We start from the raw sequence: 16,076 nt of genomic DNA on the forward strand, positions 1-16,076 counted from the left end.
GCCGAGTCATATACTCATTACTCATATGGACCTATATGGCGACTATATGTCATATTACGGTTATAACTTCAATTACACGAAAACAGTGATTTTGTCTTTGACGAAAAAAATTTCAAATCTATTAAAAATGCCGCATGCATTTATTTGAGGTTAACTTAACTTGTTAATAAAAAGTAATCTAATTAAAAAGATACTAACAAGAAAAATTATGAATTAGGTATAAAGCTTACATAAAAAGTAATTTCAATAATCCTATCATATTAATAATTATTGCAGTGGTTTTCAACCTTTTTTCGAACACGGGAAACTGTGCTTTTTGCAATATTTTTACTTCACAAGCCAGTGAGTTTTCTTCATCAAAGTCGAAAGACCACTATTTTAGGTCATTATTAAATTTTTATATCAAATTAGATTAACGAATTTGTATTTTACTATATATATATTTATTATATTTATTAATATTTTATTACATTATATTTTTATTAAGTTGAATTATTTAATTATTATAAAAAAAACTCTTGAAAGCTCGTGGCACACCGCCTTGAGCATTCTTGAGGCATCTCCTGTGTGCCGCTGCACATCGGTTGAAAAATACTGAATTAGTTAAGACTTTAAGAGTGATTATCATATATTTTACTGCATATTAATTTGATATATTAATAAAACTGTAATTGCAGTATTTACTAAATAATATCCTTAAGCCATTGTTCATCATCACCACAAAGGCACGAACTAAGATGATAAAGAGAAATAGAGAACTTGTCATAGCTCACAAGGATAGAGGCCGTTTCCCTAAAAGTATGTACACTAATACTGCAGTTGCGATCTTTTGAGTTAAAGAAGATTTCACCCTTTAGCAGTTTAGCTATACTATATAGTAGGTACTATCATCTATACATCCTGGCAATCCAAGAGGGGATGGATGTTGATACCTTCCAAATTGCACCCAATTTGGAATACGCAAGTTATACATTTGTCTATTTTAAATTCAATATTATAGTGATTTGGCCCTTGTTAAATTTCTTGGCCATAAAAAATGGATAAATTCCAGACAAGATTGTGGCCTGCCTAAAAATATGTGCTTCAGAAAAAAAATTAATAACACCACTGCTCACGATTTCCTGGTAAATTTGTATAAAAATTCTCAAGTATAAAACTTACAATTTCATTATTATTTGTTTTGTTTAAGGTTTTCTGCGAATTAACAAGCGACAAGAGTGTCACAATAACCTGCAATGCATAGACAGTCAGAGTCGGCAGTCAGCACTGTCAGCAAATATTACTTTATGGCTCTTAGTCTATACCTACAAATTACATTTATATATGACTAGTAATTTATTTAATATGGATTATTATATGTATAATATAAAATACTAAAATTCTAGAATTCAGATATAGCTACAACTATTTATAATAGCGTTGTCGGTTATATCGCACGTGTAAGACGCAATCGACGAGGGGGGAGGAGTCGCTGAAAGTCCATGATTAGATTCTGAGAGGAGCGATGCATGTACAACGTACTTATTGGTTTCACAATATGTGTCTTATATTTGTTTGTGTCGGTACTCTGTGTCACCTTTAGCCTTTGGGAGAAATTACAATTTTTAACATCGAGGGTGGCTTCTAGCTGGTAGATAAAATTTAAACTATAGTAGGTAGGTATTCTGAGAGTCCAAAGTTAAGTTTTAAAATAATTAAGGAAAAAAAAAATCAAGAAAAATGGGAATTTTTAGCAGATAATCTTATAAAAGCTAAAATAATCCTTAGGGATAAATAACATAAGGTAGTATTTTACTTACATAATTTTGTACAAAATTATTTAATAAAATAAAAACCTACTAAATTATTTAGTTACTATTTTCTTATATCTAATGTATGGTACCTATACCAGGTGCGGATCCAATGGGGTGAAGGGGGTGAACGCCCCTCCCCTCATAAATCCCTAAAAAAAGGTTTGTACCTCCTATGTATAATATTATGTATATGATGAATTGAATCCAATTTTTCTTTTAAATATTTCTGGTGATTAAGTGGGCAACATGTTTTTTGACTTCAGTTCCTTTTACGTGTTTTGTTACAATTTAGGCGGCTTAGTAGTAAGTTTAAAGACAATTAAATGTTAATTAAATTAAAATTTCCATTTAAATTCAATGGAAAATTTTCCATTGAACATTTCTGGAACCACCTATACCTACACCACAAACATGACATATACTGGTATTTTAATGTATATATATAGTCTTTGAGCAACACTAGGACACAATTATAAGCCTACAACTTTTAAACCTATTTCCTATTAGTTAACTAAACACTGTACGATTTCGTATAAGGTATATAATTGCATTACGATTACATTTTTTAGTTTATATAGTAAAGTAGTAATGTAGGTACAGGTACACTTATATAGTTGTAAAAGTGCTGAATAATCAATAATATTCACTTTTAAACCTTGTACAACTGTATACCTACCTACAATAATAATAATTCAAATAATCAACATAATTATCGTAATATTAATAAAAAATATTTTTAGGCTATGAATAATGATTGTTTTATACTAATATAGTAATATATAGTAATCGTATACTACTAATATATCATATCATTTTATTATATATTATAATATTATGATTATTGATTAGTGTATTTGTATTAAGTAATTAATATGAATATTTTGTTTTGGTAGAGAGCTGTTAACATTCGTTTCTATTTAAGCTTTTGTATAGGCATAGATTAAATGTACACGTATGTTTAATCTATAGTACAGGTAAGTCCTTTGTTCAAAATTACAAATCAATATTATAGTAAGTTTATCACTCACAGATAACCGCTTAACAGCCAACAGGTGAATGTCATAAAAAGGTTGTGATTACTGATTAGTGATTAGGTATTCGAAACATTGACATTTTTAATTAACATTATAGAAATATATAAAATTCGATTAGATATACATTTTACATATTGCATAGTATGTAAATCTGTACTATAGGTATAGGCGTATTATAAAATCATATATTTCAAATATTATAGTGTCTATGTATAGGTACCAATAAATATATGAAATATTTTGAAATGAGTTTGTACTTTCTAGATTGATATTAATAAAGACTAGCTAGGTATTCGACTTTAAAAGCTCGTCTAGGCCGAAGAACTTACTTGCAAATATTTGAATGAAGGTAAAGGGTCAAATACATGGATATACATAATCAATGTGTTGAATTTGAATTCAATGATAAATCACTGCATATGAAAAATGATTCTGAACGGAGATGATACATTGATACTTATACCTATAATATGTCTATTCCGTACTTTTTTTGTTTGAGTGTGGTGTAAATAACCATACTAAAAAGGACACAAAATTATAAGTATTTTCCTTTGTAAATGTTTCAATTTTGTTTTTTTATGTAAACTGAAAGTTTACATTTTCAATTTTATTGGTGTGGCAGTTTTGCAGTGACTACAAATTACAATGGTGTTTAGTTTTTGTATCTTCTGCTGCAGCTTATAGATAAATTCGACATGGTTACATAGTGCCAAATCATAATGTACCATTGATCGGAACTATCTTATTAATTGTTAATTACATTTTATAATATTAATATATCTACCTATTATGATTAACTTGTTCAAGGTTCGTAATACTTATTATCGTTTACAGTTTTACTGCACCTAACACATATGTACGGAGTAAAATTGCACGTAATGTTGCAATTCTTTTTAGAAAAATGTAATTACTTTTTTTGCTTGGTCGGTATCATAGTTTTTGACTTGACTTATTTTATCTATTGACTGTTAATATTCTAATGATCATCAAACTATGAACCTTTACAAAAAAGATACACAAGCAATATTGTTATTTACAATAACAAACATCCTACTATAGGACATATAAGTGTATAACTCTTTATATGACTATAGGTGTCTAGGTATACAAACTTGGTTCATAGTATATTTGTGGTAGGTAGTAGGTACACAACAAATATATATATATATTCGTACATATATAAATTATATAATTTAGGTACATATACAGAGCCGCCAAAAATGTTGATAACGTTGCATAAAAAAAATGATTGATAAAGATTTCGATTGAATAGACTAAAAATAAATAATATACGTTTTGCGCGTTTACATTTGAAAGTACCGACGCATTATTTATTATATATACATATACATATGTACGATCAGCGCAAGGTTCGAGTTGACAAATTAACAGCAGTCGATACGTTGGCCGGGATACACCCACACAAAGGCACAAAAGCTTCACGAGGGCAATGCACTCTCCAACATGGATTCCTGTGGCCACCTCAGTAACTAAAATGAAAACTACCCAAAATTGAAAATACTTACGTAATTGTTTAATTGTATATGTATTATATTATTTTATTCGTATACATAGGTCGTTGTACGATATGATGGTGGTCGTTCAATACAGATATAACTGTATCATACATACATGATAAATGTAATGTACTGATATACCATATACCTACTATTTATATCAACTTAATATGCATGATTTATTTTTATTTTTTTTAACGGTATTTATGTATAAATACGTTGTACGGGTTAAAAAAACAAGTATAGATAGATGGTATTTATTTTTCCACAAAAAATTAGGTATTGGACGACTGCCAAAAATCGAAAACCTTCACATTCTATACATGTTGACCCCAAAGGCCTAATTTGAGTAATTACTGCAAAAATGTAAAATATAATAATATACGAGATAAAGTATTATAATGTACGAACATTATGTTGACAAATTGTACACTTGTATGTATAATATAAATAGTGATGTTAAAAATAACAAACATCTCAACAGATGGTTTATTGAGTAAATATTAAAATATGGGATGACATTTGGCTAACTCTGTGACTTCCGACTTTGTATACCACTGGTCTATGGATTATTGTTGACGATCGCGATCTTACTGTGGTATTTTGGTAACCAGTAACTGGTCTATGATAATACCTTATAGTTTATAGCTATGTAATACATGTTACATACGAGGCGTTATATTATATTATATTGACATATTGTTATGTATACATATTATTATACAAATATATCAATTAAATACGTATCAACGTATGATATATTATTATTTATTGTGTCAGTGTATAACAGCATAACGACTATAACAACGTTGACATTTTAGTGTCATAATAAGTAAAAACAATACTATGTTGGTTTTCGAATAAAGAAAACGGATTTTGCTACGAAATATTTGTGGAAAGTAAATTGACTTTTGCTATAATATAATACATTTTCATGTACAGGGTGAGGCTATGAGGTTTCCTCGCAAGTGTAACACTGAAATATATATAACATATGCAATAAGGCTCCAGTCGTCATGGAAACCGTAATAATAATAAATTGTACTGTCGATTAAAAAAAAGATTTCGTGAATTTATGTGTCGGATGAACTGGTGGGAAAACAAGACCTAAAAGTCAAAAGACAAAATATAAAATAATAATATGATGTTTTAAATTATTTTATGATGAGCAATTCGCTGAAAATAGTCGGTTTATTGCAGAGACGACGGCAAGACGCAACAGACGACATATTATTATAATATTACTGCGTTATTATCATAACCGACTAACCGAGTGCAGTGTTTCATTGTCTATTTGTCTAGCGAGTGTAGTTGTTATCTAAACGTAAAATAAATAAATAAACACGCAACGTCGTTTGATGATAAGTAATAATATTATTTGCACAATAGTACAATACTGTACATAAGTTAAATACACGAAATACACACATCAATATGGTCGTAATGTTGTATAATATAATATATATTTATTATTATTATTATTATTATTATTCCGAAATGGTCACTGCTCGACGCTCAATTACTATTTACTTGCTGGTCGTATAATCGTGTGCGCGCGCACTCTCGCTCAGGTCGATCTATACATAAACGTTTTACACACGGTTCGGTGTTACAGCCGTGTTTGTGTGTGCGAGTTTGAGCGTGTGTGTGCGTGTTTGTGGGCATGTGTGAGCGTGTTTGAACGTGTGTGTACGACGGGGCTTACTTCTGGTGCTGTTGTGTATGGTGTTGCGACGGTGATCAATACGACGCAGTTTGTGTGACGTCAGCCCCCCGAACGAGCTCGGCGACCAATGGTGGGGGTCTGTCGGTCGGCCTGTAAAACCAAGAGGAGAACCCGATCAGCTGGCTTTCATCTGTCTCTCGCTCTGGTTGTCGGTCCGTTTTCATTTTTTGTTTTCGTTTTTGTATTATTGTTTTTAAATATATACATACATATATTTTTTATTTTTATTTTAATTGTTTTTAATCGTAATAATATATTATTATATCACACTCATAATATATATATACAATTATATATAGATATATTAATTTATTAATTTCTTGTACAGTATAATAAAACGTTAGTCTTAATTTTTATCGTATTAACAGTTTACGAAGATCTCTTGTAAATATAAAAACATTTATATTCTACTGCTATCTGCCATAGTATAAAAGGTGAGTCGTTTTTTAGTTTTCTAATATATTTAATTGTCCCAATTGTATCGGAGTACTGTAATTATTTATGCGATCTGTGAAAACAATTGTAGATTAATGGGCGTTTTGCGTTATATGCCATCCTTTGTTCTCGTTGCGTGTAATAATATATACTTTGCGTATGATAATTTACTTTTTGAAATAAAACATTATTGTGTAGATTAATAATAATATACACCGTACGTCAATTATCGACATTGGTATTATAAAATATTAGAATATTATATTATATAAAAAGGTATTTAAATATTTAATGTAAATAGTTGCACTGTGTAATGGGTAATCGTGTCATTGGCTCACGAGTATTATATCTTCTTTGAATTATTTATTATTACGTCTCTACATTTAACAATACGTCCCATTAACCCAAATATTATCGCACACAGAGGAGTATGACACTGTACAGCGATGATATCGCCTTAAACTGGTTGTCTGTGAAATTTCGGGGCTGTTGTACAGTGTTCGATCGTCGGACAGCGATAATGATTTAGGTAATGGACGAATAGATAATATTATTATGTAAATAGTGAGAAAAAAAATCAAACAAAAACAATAATAATTTTCAATAAATAACACGATCAGCTGTGATCTATTTTATCATCCGATCGTTATAAATATTATAAATAACATATCATCGGCCGTTCAGGGTCACGTCACTACGGACATCGTTGACGGATTCGAACCTTTTACAGCTTATCGTATATTACCACCTAATGCCTATTGAATCGTACAAACGCAGTATTTTACCGAACCCGCAGTTGTCGTTACAAACGCGCGATTGCCGATTGGGTATGACAACAACAAAGTATAATAATAATAATAATAATAATATTATATTTTACATATTTTAATACTGCGATCGAGGATCGTCCGGGCCCTGCGCGTCGTGATGACAAGTGAAGAGACAAAGGAAACGCACACACACACTTGACGGTGTCGTCGAAAGTCAGTAGGAGATCGGTGAGCGTCGAAAGAGAGAAATAGAGAAAGATGGTGATGAGAGGTGATGATATATACAGAGAAAGAACTAAAGAAGGGGTTATTTTAACAGCTATGTATACAATATACATCATATTCTATAATATATTGTTTCTATATACATACGAATGTCTTTGTTCCCGTTCGCCGCCCGAACGCCGCGCGCCACCGCCCACCCGTACTCGTTCGGTCAGCTGTTTCTGTCGCTTTTGTTCCGTAACGATTTATTTTTCATTTTTATTCTCCGTTTACTCGCTACGGGTGCCTGCTATTCCGTGTAATAATAATATAATGTATACATTTTTATTACTGTATGCTGTATACCATTATTCGTTACCTCAGCATTATATTAAAATCGACTTCGAAAATAAGAACGAAATATTTTAACAAAAAAATCGTTATTGCGTAGGTACGACGACGCTAATATGGCTGTACTAGTGTACGACGCGGATATCGTCCGAGTGTCTTATTGTGGCCCTGACGATCGGACTCACCACCTTCCTTCATAATAATACAAATTATAAACACACTCGCGCGTCGAATATAGGACGTTCGGAGGTCATCCGAGAAATTTTTAACGTTAAAAAAATCCGCAATAATAAGTATTTTTAATGTTATATTATTTAACTTGCAAATCGTGCCTACTTTCCCAATTTGATTGAACGCATAATATAATTACTATGTATTTTTACCGTCCTACTATTTCACGTAGGTATATGCCTACGAGGCGACCAATGTCGGTCATTGTTTTCCGAAAATGCATCGCATTAACGATAATTATTCGGATGCAAAATACATTATTACGGCATTATTTGTGAGATGCCAATTACACTCCGCCGGACCGTATATCCCCCGGCAGATAACAGATCTAATATGGTTAGAATAATAATAATACAACTTATAAAACCGTTGTCAGTACCTATAGTACCTACTCACTAGTCAGTTGCATACGGTACAAGATTTCGTCGCAGTGCCATTACTATTACAGAAATACAGAATTACTCATTATATTCGTCTTTGTGTTGCACTGTTGCGATATAACTTGAGGAAATCTAATGCAATACGTATATAATTGCATACCGCCGATTCAGTATTATGGGTTATGACTTATGAGCAAGATAGAGCATTGATGCACAACAAGCATTCTTGTTTTGAGAAGCGCATCGGATGACGATCGAAGAAAATATGACAATAAAATATAATGACCTTGTTTTAATTGTGAATGCAATTTTTGTTTTTAACAAAGCTATATTGTCTCATTCTGTATTTCTTCCAATAACATTTTTTAAATCTTTTTTCTGGTAATATTGATTTTTAACGTGTTAAACTCAAACGAACACTTAAAATATTTCCCGAAGTCATTAATATTTAATCGTTAAAAGGTAAAACATTAATCGCCTCGGGGTGTAGGTGCCCTTGACGCTATTGGTGCTGGATGATCACCTTGTTGTATTTATAGGTAAATAAACAAAATTAAATGTGTATGAAAAAAAACTTTTGTATGAACATTTGAGGAAATTCCCATACTGAGTTATTGTGTTGAACTTTCTCTGTTATCGCGTGTTAATAAACTCTGATAAGTAGTTATTTTTTTTAATACGCAAATTCGTTCCGATGGTTGACCTATGTTATGGTCTAAATTTCAATATACGAAATTATTAACTCATGATGTTGATAAGCGATGCGTAACAACTAACAATTGTTTACCAACTTAGTTCAACAGTCAATACTAAATAAAATAATTAATCCCATTTTTAAATACGGATAATGACCACATATCTTCATCGTCTATTCGTCTGTAATCTAGTCAATAATATGTTTCATTTTCCGTTTAATATAGAAATGAAAAATGCATAAAGTAACCATAATAAAAATACCCAATCGTGTACAAAAGAACGAATCTGGTGAATAAAGGATCTTTTTAACTTGCTGCGCCATTTAAAATGAACGTATCAAACGAAAAATGTCGAAGAAAATAGGTTGGGTAGTGGGAAGATGAGCGAGTGAGAGAGAGTTGGATGATCCACAAACCGGTTTGCTTTGTTGCCTTGTTGTATAAAACTTTGTATAATATATAACTATATACTCGAAATGTACGATATAATGATATTACGACGAATTTCACAATGGCTCTAAAAATGATAATCCGAATCTAAACCAATTTTGAGAATAACTACGTGCTCAATGCTCATAATCCTTTCTCGGATATTTGTAGTATACCTTGAACAATACGATAAAAAGAACACTGTTATACAGTGCGATAAAACCCTTTGTAGAAATGTAGAAGTAAATCAACATTTTTTAATGTTTGTTAAAATTCTTTAGTAAAATGTATTTGCTTTTCGTTGGTATAACTAGTGATAGAATAACAAAATATCAACAAATCTGACTATCTGAGTTCTCGGTATAAATACAAAACTACTGCTGATGAAGTTTGCCAGGAAACTCACTCGAAACACGACACTGAACATTATTTGTACTGATATAAATTATTAATGTATTGATAATGATAGGTACTGCAATTTCAATTTCCGCTTTAAATAACGTTGATGGCCACAGAATCCTTGGAAAATCTGTATAATGTATTAGGAGCACACTCGTTTTATAATTAATTCACAAACAAATATAAAATATCTATTATATTAATTATTACTATTGTATTTAAAAAAACTGTCTTTAATGGACTTTGCAAATGCGCCGTGATTAGTTTTATTTATTTAGGTATCCTACCAACTGACAACAGCGTTGTAATTTTATTTATAATTAGATAGTTACTTGTTAAAGATATGGGTATCTACTATGTGCCGAATCAGATAAAACATATAATGCCCAGACCTAATGAACTTTATTCTTATGTGAAATTGCGTTGGTTTTTGATCGTTGCATATAAGTTAAGACTTCTAACTTAATAAAAATGCAATTATTAACGTCGTATTTGCTAAAAGTTTCGCAGTTTTTCCTGGTCACTGTTTGGCAAATTATAATAGATTAATATTTTGCTTTGTGTTGGCAAAATGTATTGGCAAAGCTCAGCTCGGTGCCCTTGGCTCGAAAATGTGTCGTGTATATGTATATTTGTTTTTGGTGCGTTAAAGTCCACTTGTTTATTAATTTTCGTTCGCTTTCACTTGCCAAAACTTTTTTTCGACATTTTAATTATAGACAATTTTCACTATTTTATTTGCGCAATTTATGATTTTCCTATAAAAATAAAACTTTCAAAATTTATAGTTTTAAATTTTTATTTTTGTTACAGTTCCTGACTGACCACAACTATTCGTGCCACAATTCTACAGAGATAAAATAAAGGTATGTGTACTTGGGTGCTCATAGTTTCTATACCTAATATTATTTTATAATTTTAAATACGACGGTCTCTTGTAGAACTTTAAATTTTAATATTTTACTTAGAATATGTTTAAAATACTAAGTACTGCTGTATAATTTTACATATTTTGACTTGAGTACATCACGCATGTACTCAATGACATACCAATTCTTTTTATGCCACTTGTAGGCTCAATTCAGTTTAACAGGGTCGGTAAACTCCATATGGCCTATATTTTCGATACTTCAAAGTTATTTATTGAATATTGTTCAAACACAACCATAGTCTATTATAGCTCGCAATATATAATGTGTCTTTTACAATAGGTTGTTGGTATGGCATATAGTATACACTATACAGTTAACAATATTTAAAGAAATTATGCTTTGTAATAAAATATTTGCTGCTTACATAATTTTTATAAAAATTAAAGACATACAACTACACACAGTAATAAATATATATATGGATTAATATCAAATTACACAAAATAGAAAAAAGACATATTAAACGTTTACAATAGAACAAATTAAATCTATATTCTTGAAGATAAAACAAAAATAATTCATTGTTTACATTTTTAATTGTTTGTTGCTAATATTAGTCATCATGTAATATATATTATGTCTTAGTAAAAAATAATTCTACTTTATAACAGATAGGTACCTGTTTTAAACATAATATAATCCACATTTAATACGTTCAAGGTCACTACTCGCCACTTTCCAATATCAACAGTGTAACAATATTACTATTATAATAACAAATACGCATAACATAAATAATGAAATATGTATTAAAACGAAACTAGTTTTACTGAACTTGACATTGTTTATTTGTATGTAACTATGACACGTGCAATCAAGTTGTATAATAATTAATTAAACAATTTAGTTTGCATTGTATTTTTTTTTCATAATTCGGTTTACATAAGTCTAATGGGTCAATAAAACTCTGCAAATAAACCAGCTTTTATTCGTTGTTAGCTATAAGTTTATAACTATCATATTTTATCAAGTATTCGCTGTAATGTCAACACATAAAAAAAACCAAAATGATAAACTATTTTTAAGTGTACATACAGCTAATAAAACTGCTATCTTGAAACCATTACTACTTATTATACTTACTATATCTAGTATATCTACTCCGTTTTAACTATATCTTACTAAACTCACGTCATACTTAGGTTTAAGAGTGGTTTATAATTTTTTCTTATTTCTTTTCTTATAACTTGAGATTTGTTTACAGCGAGCCAAAATGTTTTCTAACTTATCCAGCTGGTTCTACGGAAGTAACGCTACCGAAAAAAGTGACGATGTGGTCGTCACTGATCCCTGCCCAGACTCTTTAATCGAAGTTGATGAAAACTTCGAACCCATCGAAATTGACGAATCTGACGACTGGGTTATCCTTGGAAAAGGTAAATTAAATTGAAAAAATTTGTTTTGTTACCAATTTAGTACTTATTCTCGTTTTAAACAGGTGAATCCGAGTCGGATTCTAAAAAGACTGATGATGAAGGGTGTGGAGGTGTTGTCGATCGTCACAGTCGATCATCTTCTTCCTGTCAAAATGAAGAAGGCTGGTTTGTTACTCCTCCTCCTTGCTTCACGTCTATTGGTCCAGCAGACATGGAGACGACACCTTTGGAGAATCTACTCATTGAACATCCAAGCATGTCTGTATATCACAGCCCCACTGTGAGTTCAGTAATGCCTGAGAAAAGAACTCTAGCTTCAATTGCGAGTAATAGTGAATCGTTTGATGACGATACACCAATAGTCTTTGAAGCCGTGAAATGTAAAGAAAAATTACCTAAACATCCCAAGAAGAAGACGTTGAAAAAATCTGTGCCTCTTGATGAATTCAAAATTGCACCTGAAACAATTTTAGGCAATGTACCAAGTGTTTTGTCATCTCCTGTAGTTGAGATGAAAAAAGTCGAACGTTCTCAAACAGAAATGTTTCCAGTATTGGCTCCAATTTCTAACCCCAAAGTATGCTCTCCGCCAGCTATTCGTAGCTATAAAGAAGTAGCTGCATCATTAAAACGGAGACAACCAAAAAACGACATGTCTGAAGTAAAACATGTTAAAATTGAATCCAAAGTCGAAGTTGTTGAGGCACCTCAAATAGTTTTGCCTATGGAAGAAGAAACACAGACAGCTGTGAAAGTCTTTACTCCTAAAAAAGTCATGAAAAAAGGCCGCAAACCACCATGCCCATTGCCTCATCTAATGAAAAATGAGTCGCAAAAGATGCCAAAAGAAATAATTGTTCCTAAAATCCGTGCCCAAGAACGGTTGGTCAGGTTGAGTTCCTTTAGCATCATACAATCTGATGTGCCAAAAAGCTGTAAAACGCCAAAAAGAAATGCTATAAAACCAGTCATTGAAAAGCAACAAAAGTTGATCAGTAATTCAACAATTTGTGTTGAAGCACAAAAACCTGTACCTGTTGTAGATACTGAAGAAAAAAAGAAAAAGAAGGTACAACAAAAATCTATTGTCAAAGAAGTAAAACATGAGATAATAGAGTCTCGTCCGATTACCCAAACAGCAGTGGTAAGACCGAAATGTGATGTAATTGAAAAGAGGGACCAAAAGTCTCCAGTCAAAAAGGAGAACATCATCATACCATTGACGACTTCCATTGCCCTTAATTCTTTAGTGTCTCGACCTGAAGAAAATGCTTACAAACACGAGTTGCTTAAAAGAGAGCTGGCTATGATAGCTGGCACCAATAAAGCACAGAAGGTAAGATCAGCTACTTTATTATGACCATTTAACTTTGAATTTTAAATCAAAACTTAACATTTTAGAAGAAATTATTCCATGATCTTATATAAAAATAATTAACAGCATAATTTTTTTTTCTTATAAAATGTATTAATTTACTTAAACATATCATTTACAGCTGCAAGCTCACAGAGAAACTCGTATTTTAAGTCGCAACCAGCTGACACATATCAATCGTGTGAATATGATGTTGAGTGCAAGTAACAAAAGACTGAGGAGGGCCGACAAGAACATGCGACCGTCTGGTGCTAACAACAATCGTAAATGCTGTTAACTCTAAATAATATTTAAAAAATCAATTATACTGGCTTCTAATATAATCAGTTAGTAAAATTATAATAGGTTGAAATAATATTATTTTAGCTTACATTGGGTCAAGGGAAAAAATAACAAAAGATACAAAAAAAAGTAAAAAATATTAACAAAATAGAAAAGTATAAAAAATTAAAACTAAAAAAAAAATGCGTGGCTATTAATTATATAATTATTATATCCAGTTTATAAAAATTAGTACACAGCATGATTTATAATTTTTAGTAACTGATTAATTAGGAAATTACCTATTTTAAACAATTTATTTCTTCTTCAATATATGCACTAATAACTTTTAGCCAACATTTGGCTATTATATTGCTATTGTATTTAAATAAAATAAAAATATATTAAAAAATAAAAAAATATATTGATGATTTATATATTTCATGATTATAAATCAGATAGTTATATTATAATATATGGTAAGTGTTTATAACTGAAGAGAAATAAGAAATAAATTATTTAGAATAATGTAAGACAGTGTTAAGTGTTATTAAATTTACCTAATATCACACAAATGTTGTTTAAGTTAAACATTCATTGCTGTTTAAGTTACCAAGCAATAAAAACTAATATTTGGCCAGTATACAGATATTTTATCAAAAGTATTTCCTCCATACATAAAAACCAAAATAAATTATTATTTGTACCTGATAAAAATGACCAGCTTTTTGAGCAGTTCTATATTGTATGTACACCTTTTTAAAAATTAAGTTGTATTTTAGGTTCTTTTTAATTTATTTAAATTAACAATAATATTTAAAATGTATGTAGTTATATTTTTAAATGTAAGGTGTAACATCATTACATTTTTACTCTAAATCGATTTTAGTAAATGTGGTGACTATTCCTTACATTTGTGTGTATAATATTTATTTATTAATTTCTATGATTTACCATATTATCATTAATTCAATATATTATATTATCTAACGCTGTAAGATTATTATTTAAATGAAAAAAAAAATATTATATTATATTATACATAAATATTATATAGCTGTACATTATATATAGAAAAAAAATCATATTATATAAGAAGATAATATTATTTTATATGACCATAATATGTCAAAATATGTAACATCTAGTTTCTATATATTATAATAATTAGGTACATATAAGTATTGTTTTACTTCTTAAATTTCTTTACTATATTTATTATGAGCACAGATATTGGATTTGTAAACAATTTATTTTAGTAATTTGATTACACTACATTATTTTCTGAATTTTTCAGAGTTGTCTGAGTTAATTGTTAAATATTTGATAACGTTTAAAATCATACATATATAATATTAGATAACAGGTAGATAGTATTGGACAGTTGTTCATCAATCACTACTAAAAATCAGCAATAATTTGAGTTCATAATATTGTTCATTGATTAGAAATATATATTATCATATTATTGAGATCATTTTAATTGTCATTATATAAGTATGATTATAACACTGTTTTAAATATTATAATAGAGATACCTAAGAAATCCAATTTTAAAAAGGCTTTCTATTACATTTTATGTAAGTATCATAGTTGTGTTAACTATTCGTTTGTAATGTGTTATTGAAAGCATTTTTCAAAGAACACTGTGTTTGGTTTGATATTTAATTATAAATGGTATTGGTATTAATAATACTCATAAATTATTTGTTAAATATTACCTTTTTTAAATGTGTACACTAATATACTATTTATAATATTTATATTTATTTCAAACATATAATTTACATCAACGTTGTTATAAATTGTTGATAGCTTTTTTTTATTTGAATGACTATTTAACCGTATACACAATCAATAAAATTAACGTGTACACAAGACCATGAGATTGTAAATGCTTTATTATAATTATTACTATTATTATTATTGATATTTTATCATTTTTCTGATTTGGTTTGTAATATTAAAAATAAAAGTATGTCAAAACCTGTGATCTAAAATAAAACTTCTATGAAGCAATAAGATAAAAATTATGTAAAAATTAGAATGACATTCTTAAAATGTATTTAAATCATTTGTTCGATTTATATAATATTGTAAAAAAAACCTATGAATGTATCAACTATATTTTGTAGATACAAAACTTGTTAAAAAACCGCTGATTGCAC

At 29.7% G+C, this 16,076-nt stretch overlaps 1 protein-coding gene across 1 annotated transcript; it reads left to right on the forward strand.

Moving 5' to 3' along the window:
• Nucleotides 1-6,167: 6,167 nt before the first annotated feature.
• LOC111028507 (titin) lies at nt 6,168-14,037 on the forward strand. The gene is made up of 5 exons (XM_022307171.1): nt 6,168-6,504; nt 10,778-10,830; nt 12,101-12,272; nt 12,335-13,608; nt 13,769-14,037. Exons 3-5 carry the CDS (start codon nt 12,110-12,112, stop codon nt 13,922-13,924), a joined length of 1,593 nt encoding a protein of 530 aa, XP_022162863.1. The 5' UTR covers nt 6,168-6,504; nt 10,778-10,830; nt 12,101-12,109; the 3' UTR covers nt 13,925-14,037.
• The last annotated feature ends 2,039 nt before the right edge of the window (nt 14,038-16,076 follow it).

This window comes from Myzus persicae, unplaced genomic scaffold (assembly GCF_001856785.1).
Source record: "Myzus persicae strain clone G006 unplaced genomic scaffold, MPER_G0061.0, whole genome shotgun sequence".
Taxonomy (NCBI): domain Eukaryota; kingdom Metazoa; phylum Arthropoda; class Insecta; order Hemiptera; family Aphididae; genus Myzus; species Myzus persicae.

Bases quoted from the DNA above. Each gene is read 5' to 3' on its own strand.
- LOC111028507 (XM_022307171.1), top strand. From the start codon at position 12,110: ATGTTTTCTAACTTATCCAGCTGGTTCTACGGAAGTAACGCTACCGAA. The intron at 12,273-12,334 runs GTAAATTAAATT...CGTTTTAAACAG, and splicing joins CTGGGTTATCCTTGGAAAAG to GTGAATCCGAGTCGGATTCT. The intron at 13,609-13,768 runs GTAAGATCAGCT...TATCATTTACAG, and splicing joins GCACCAATAAAGCACAGAAG to CTGCAAGCTCACAGAGAAAC.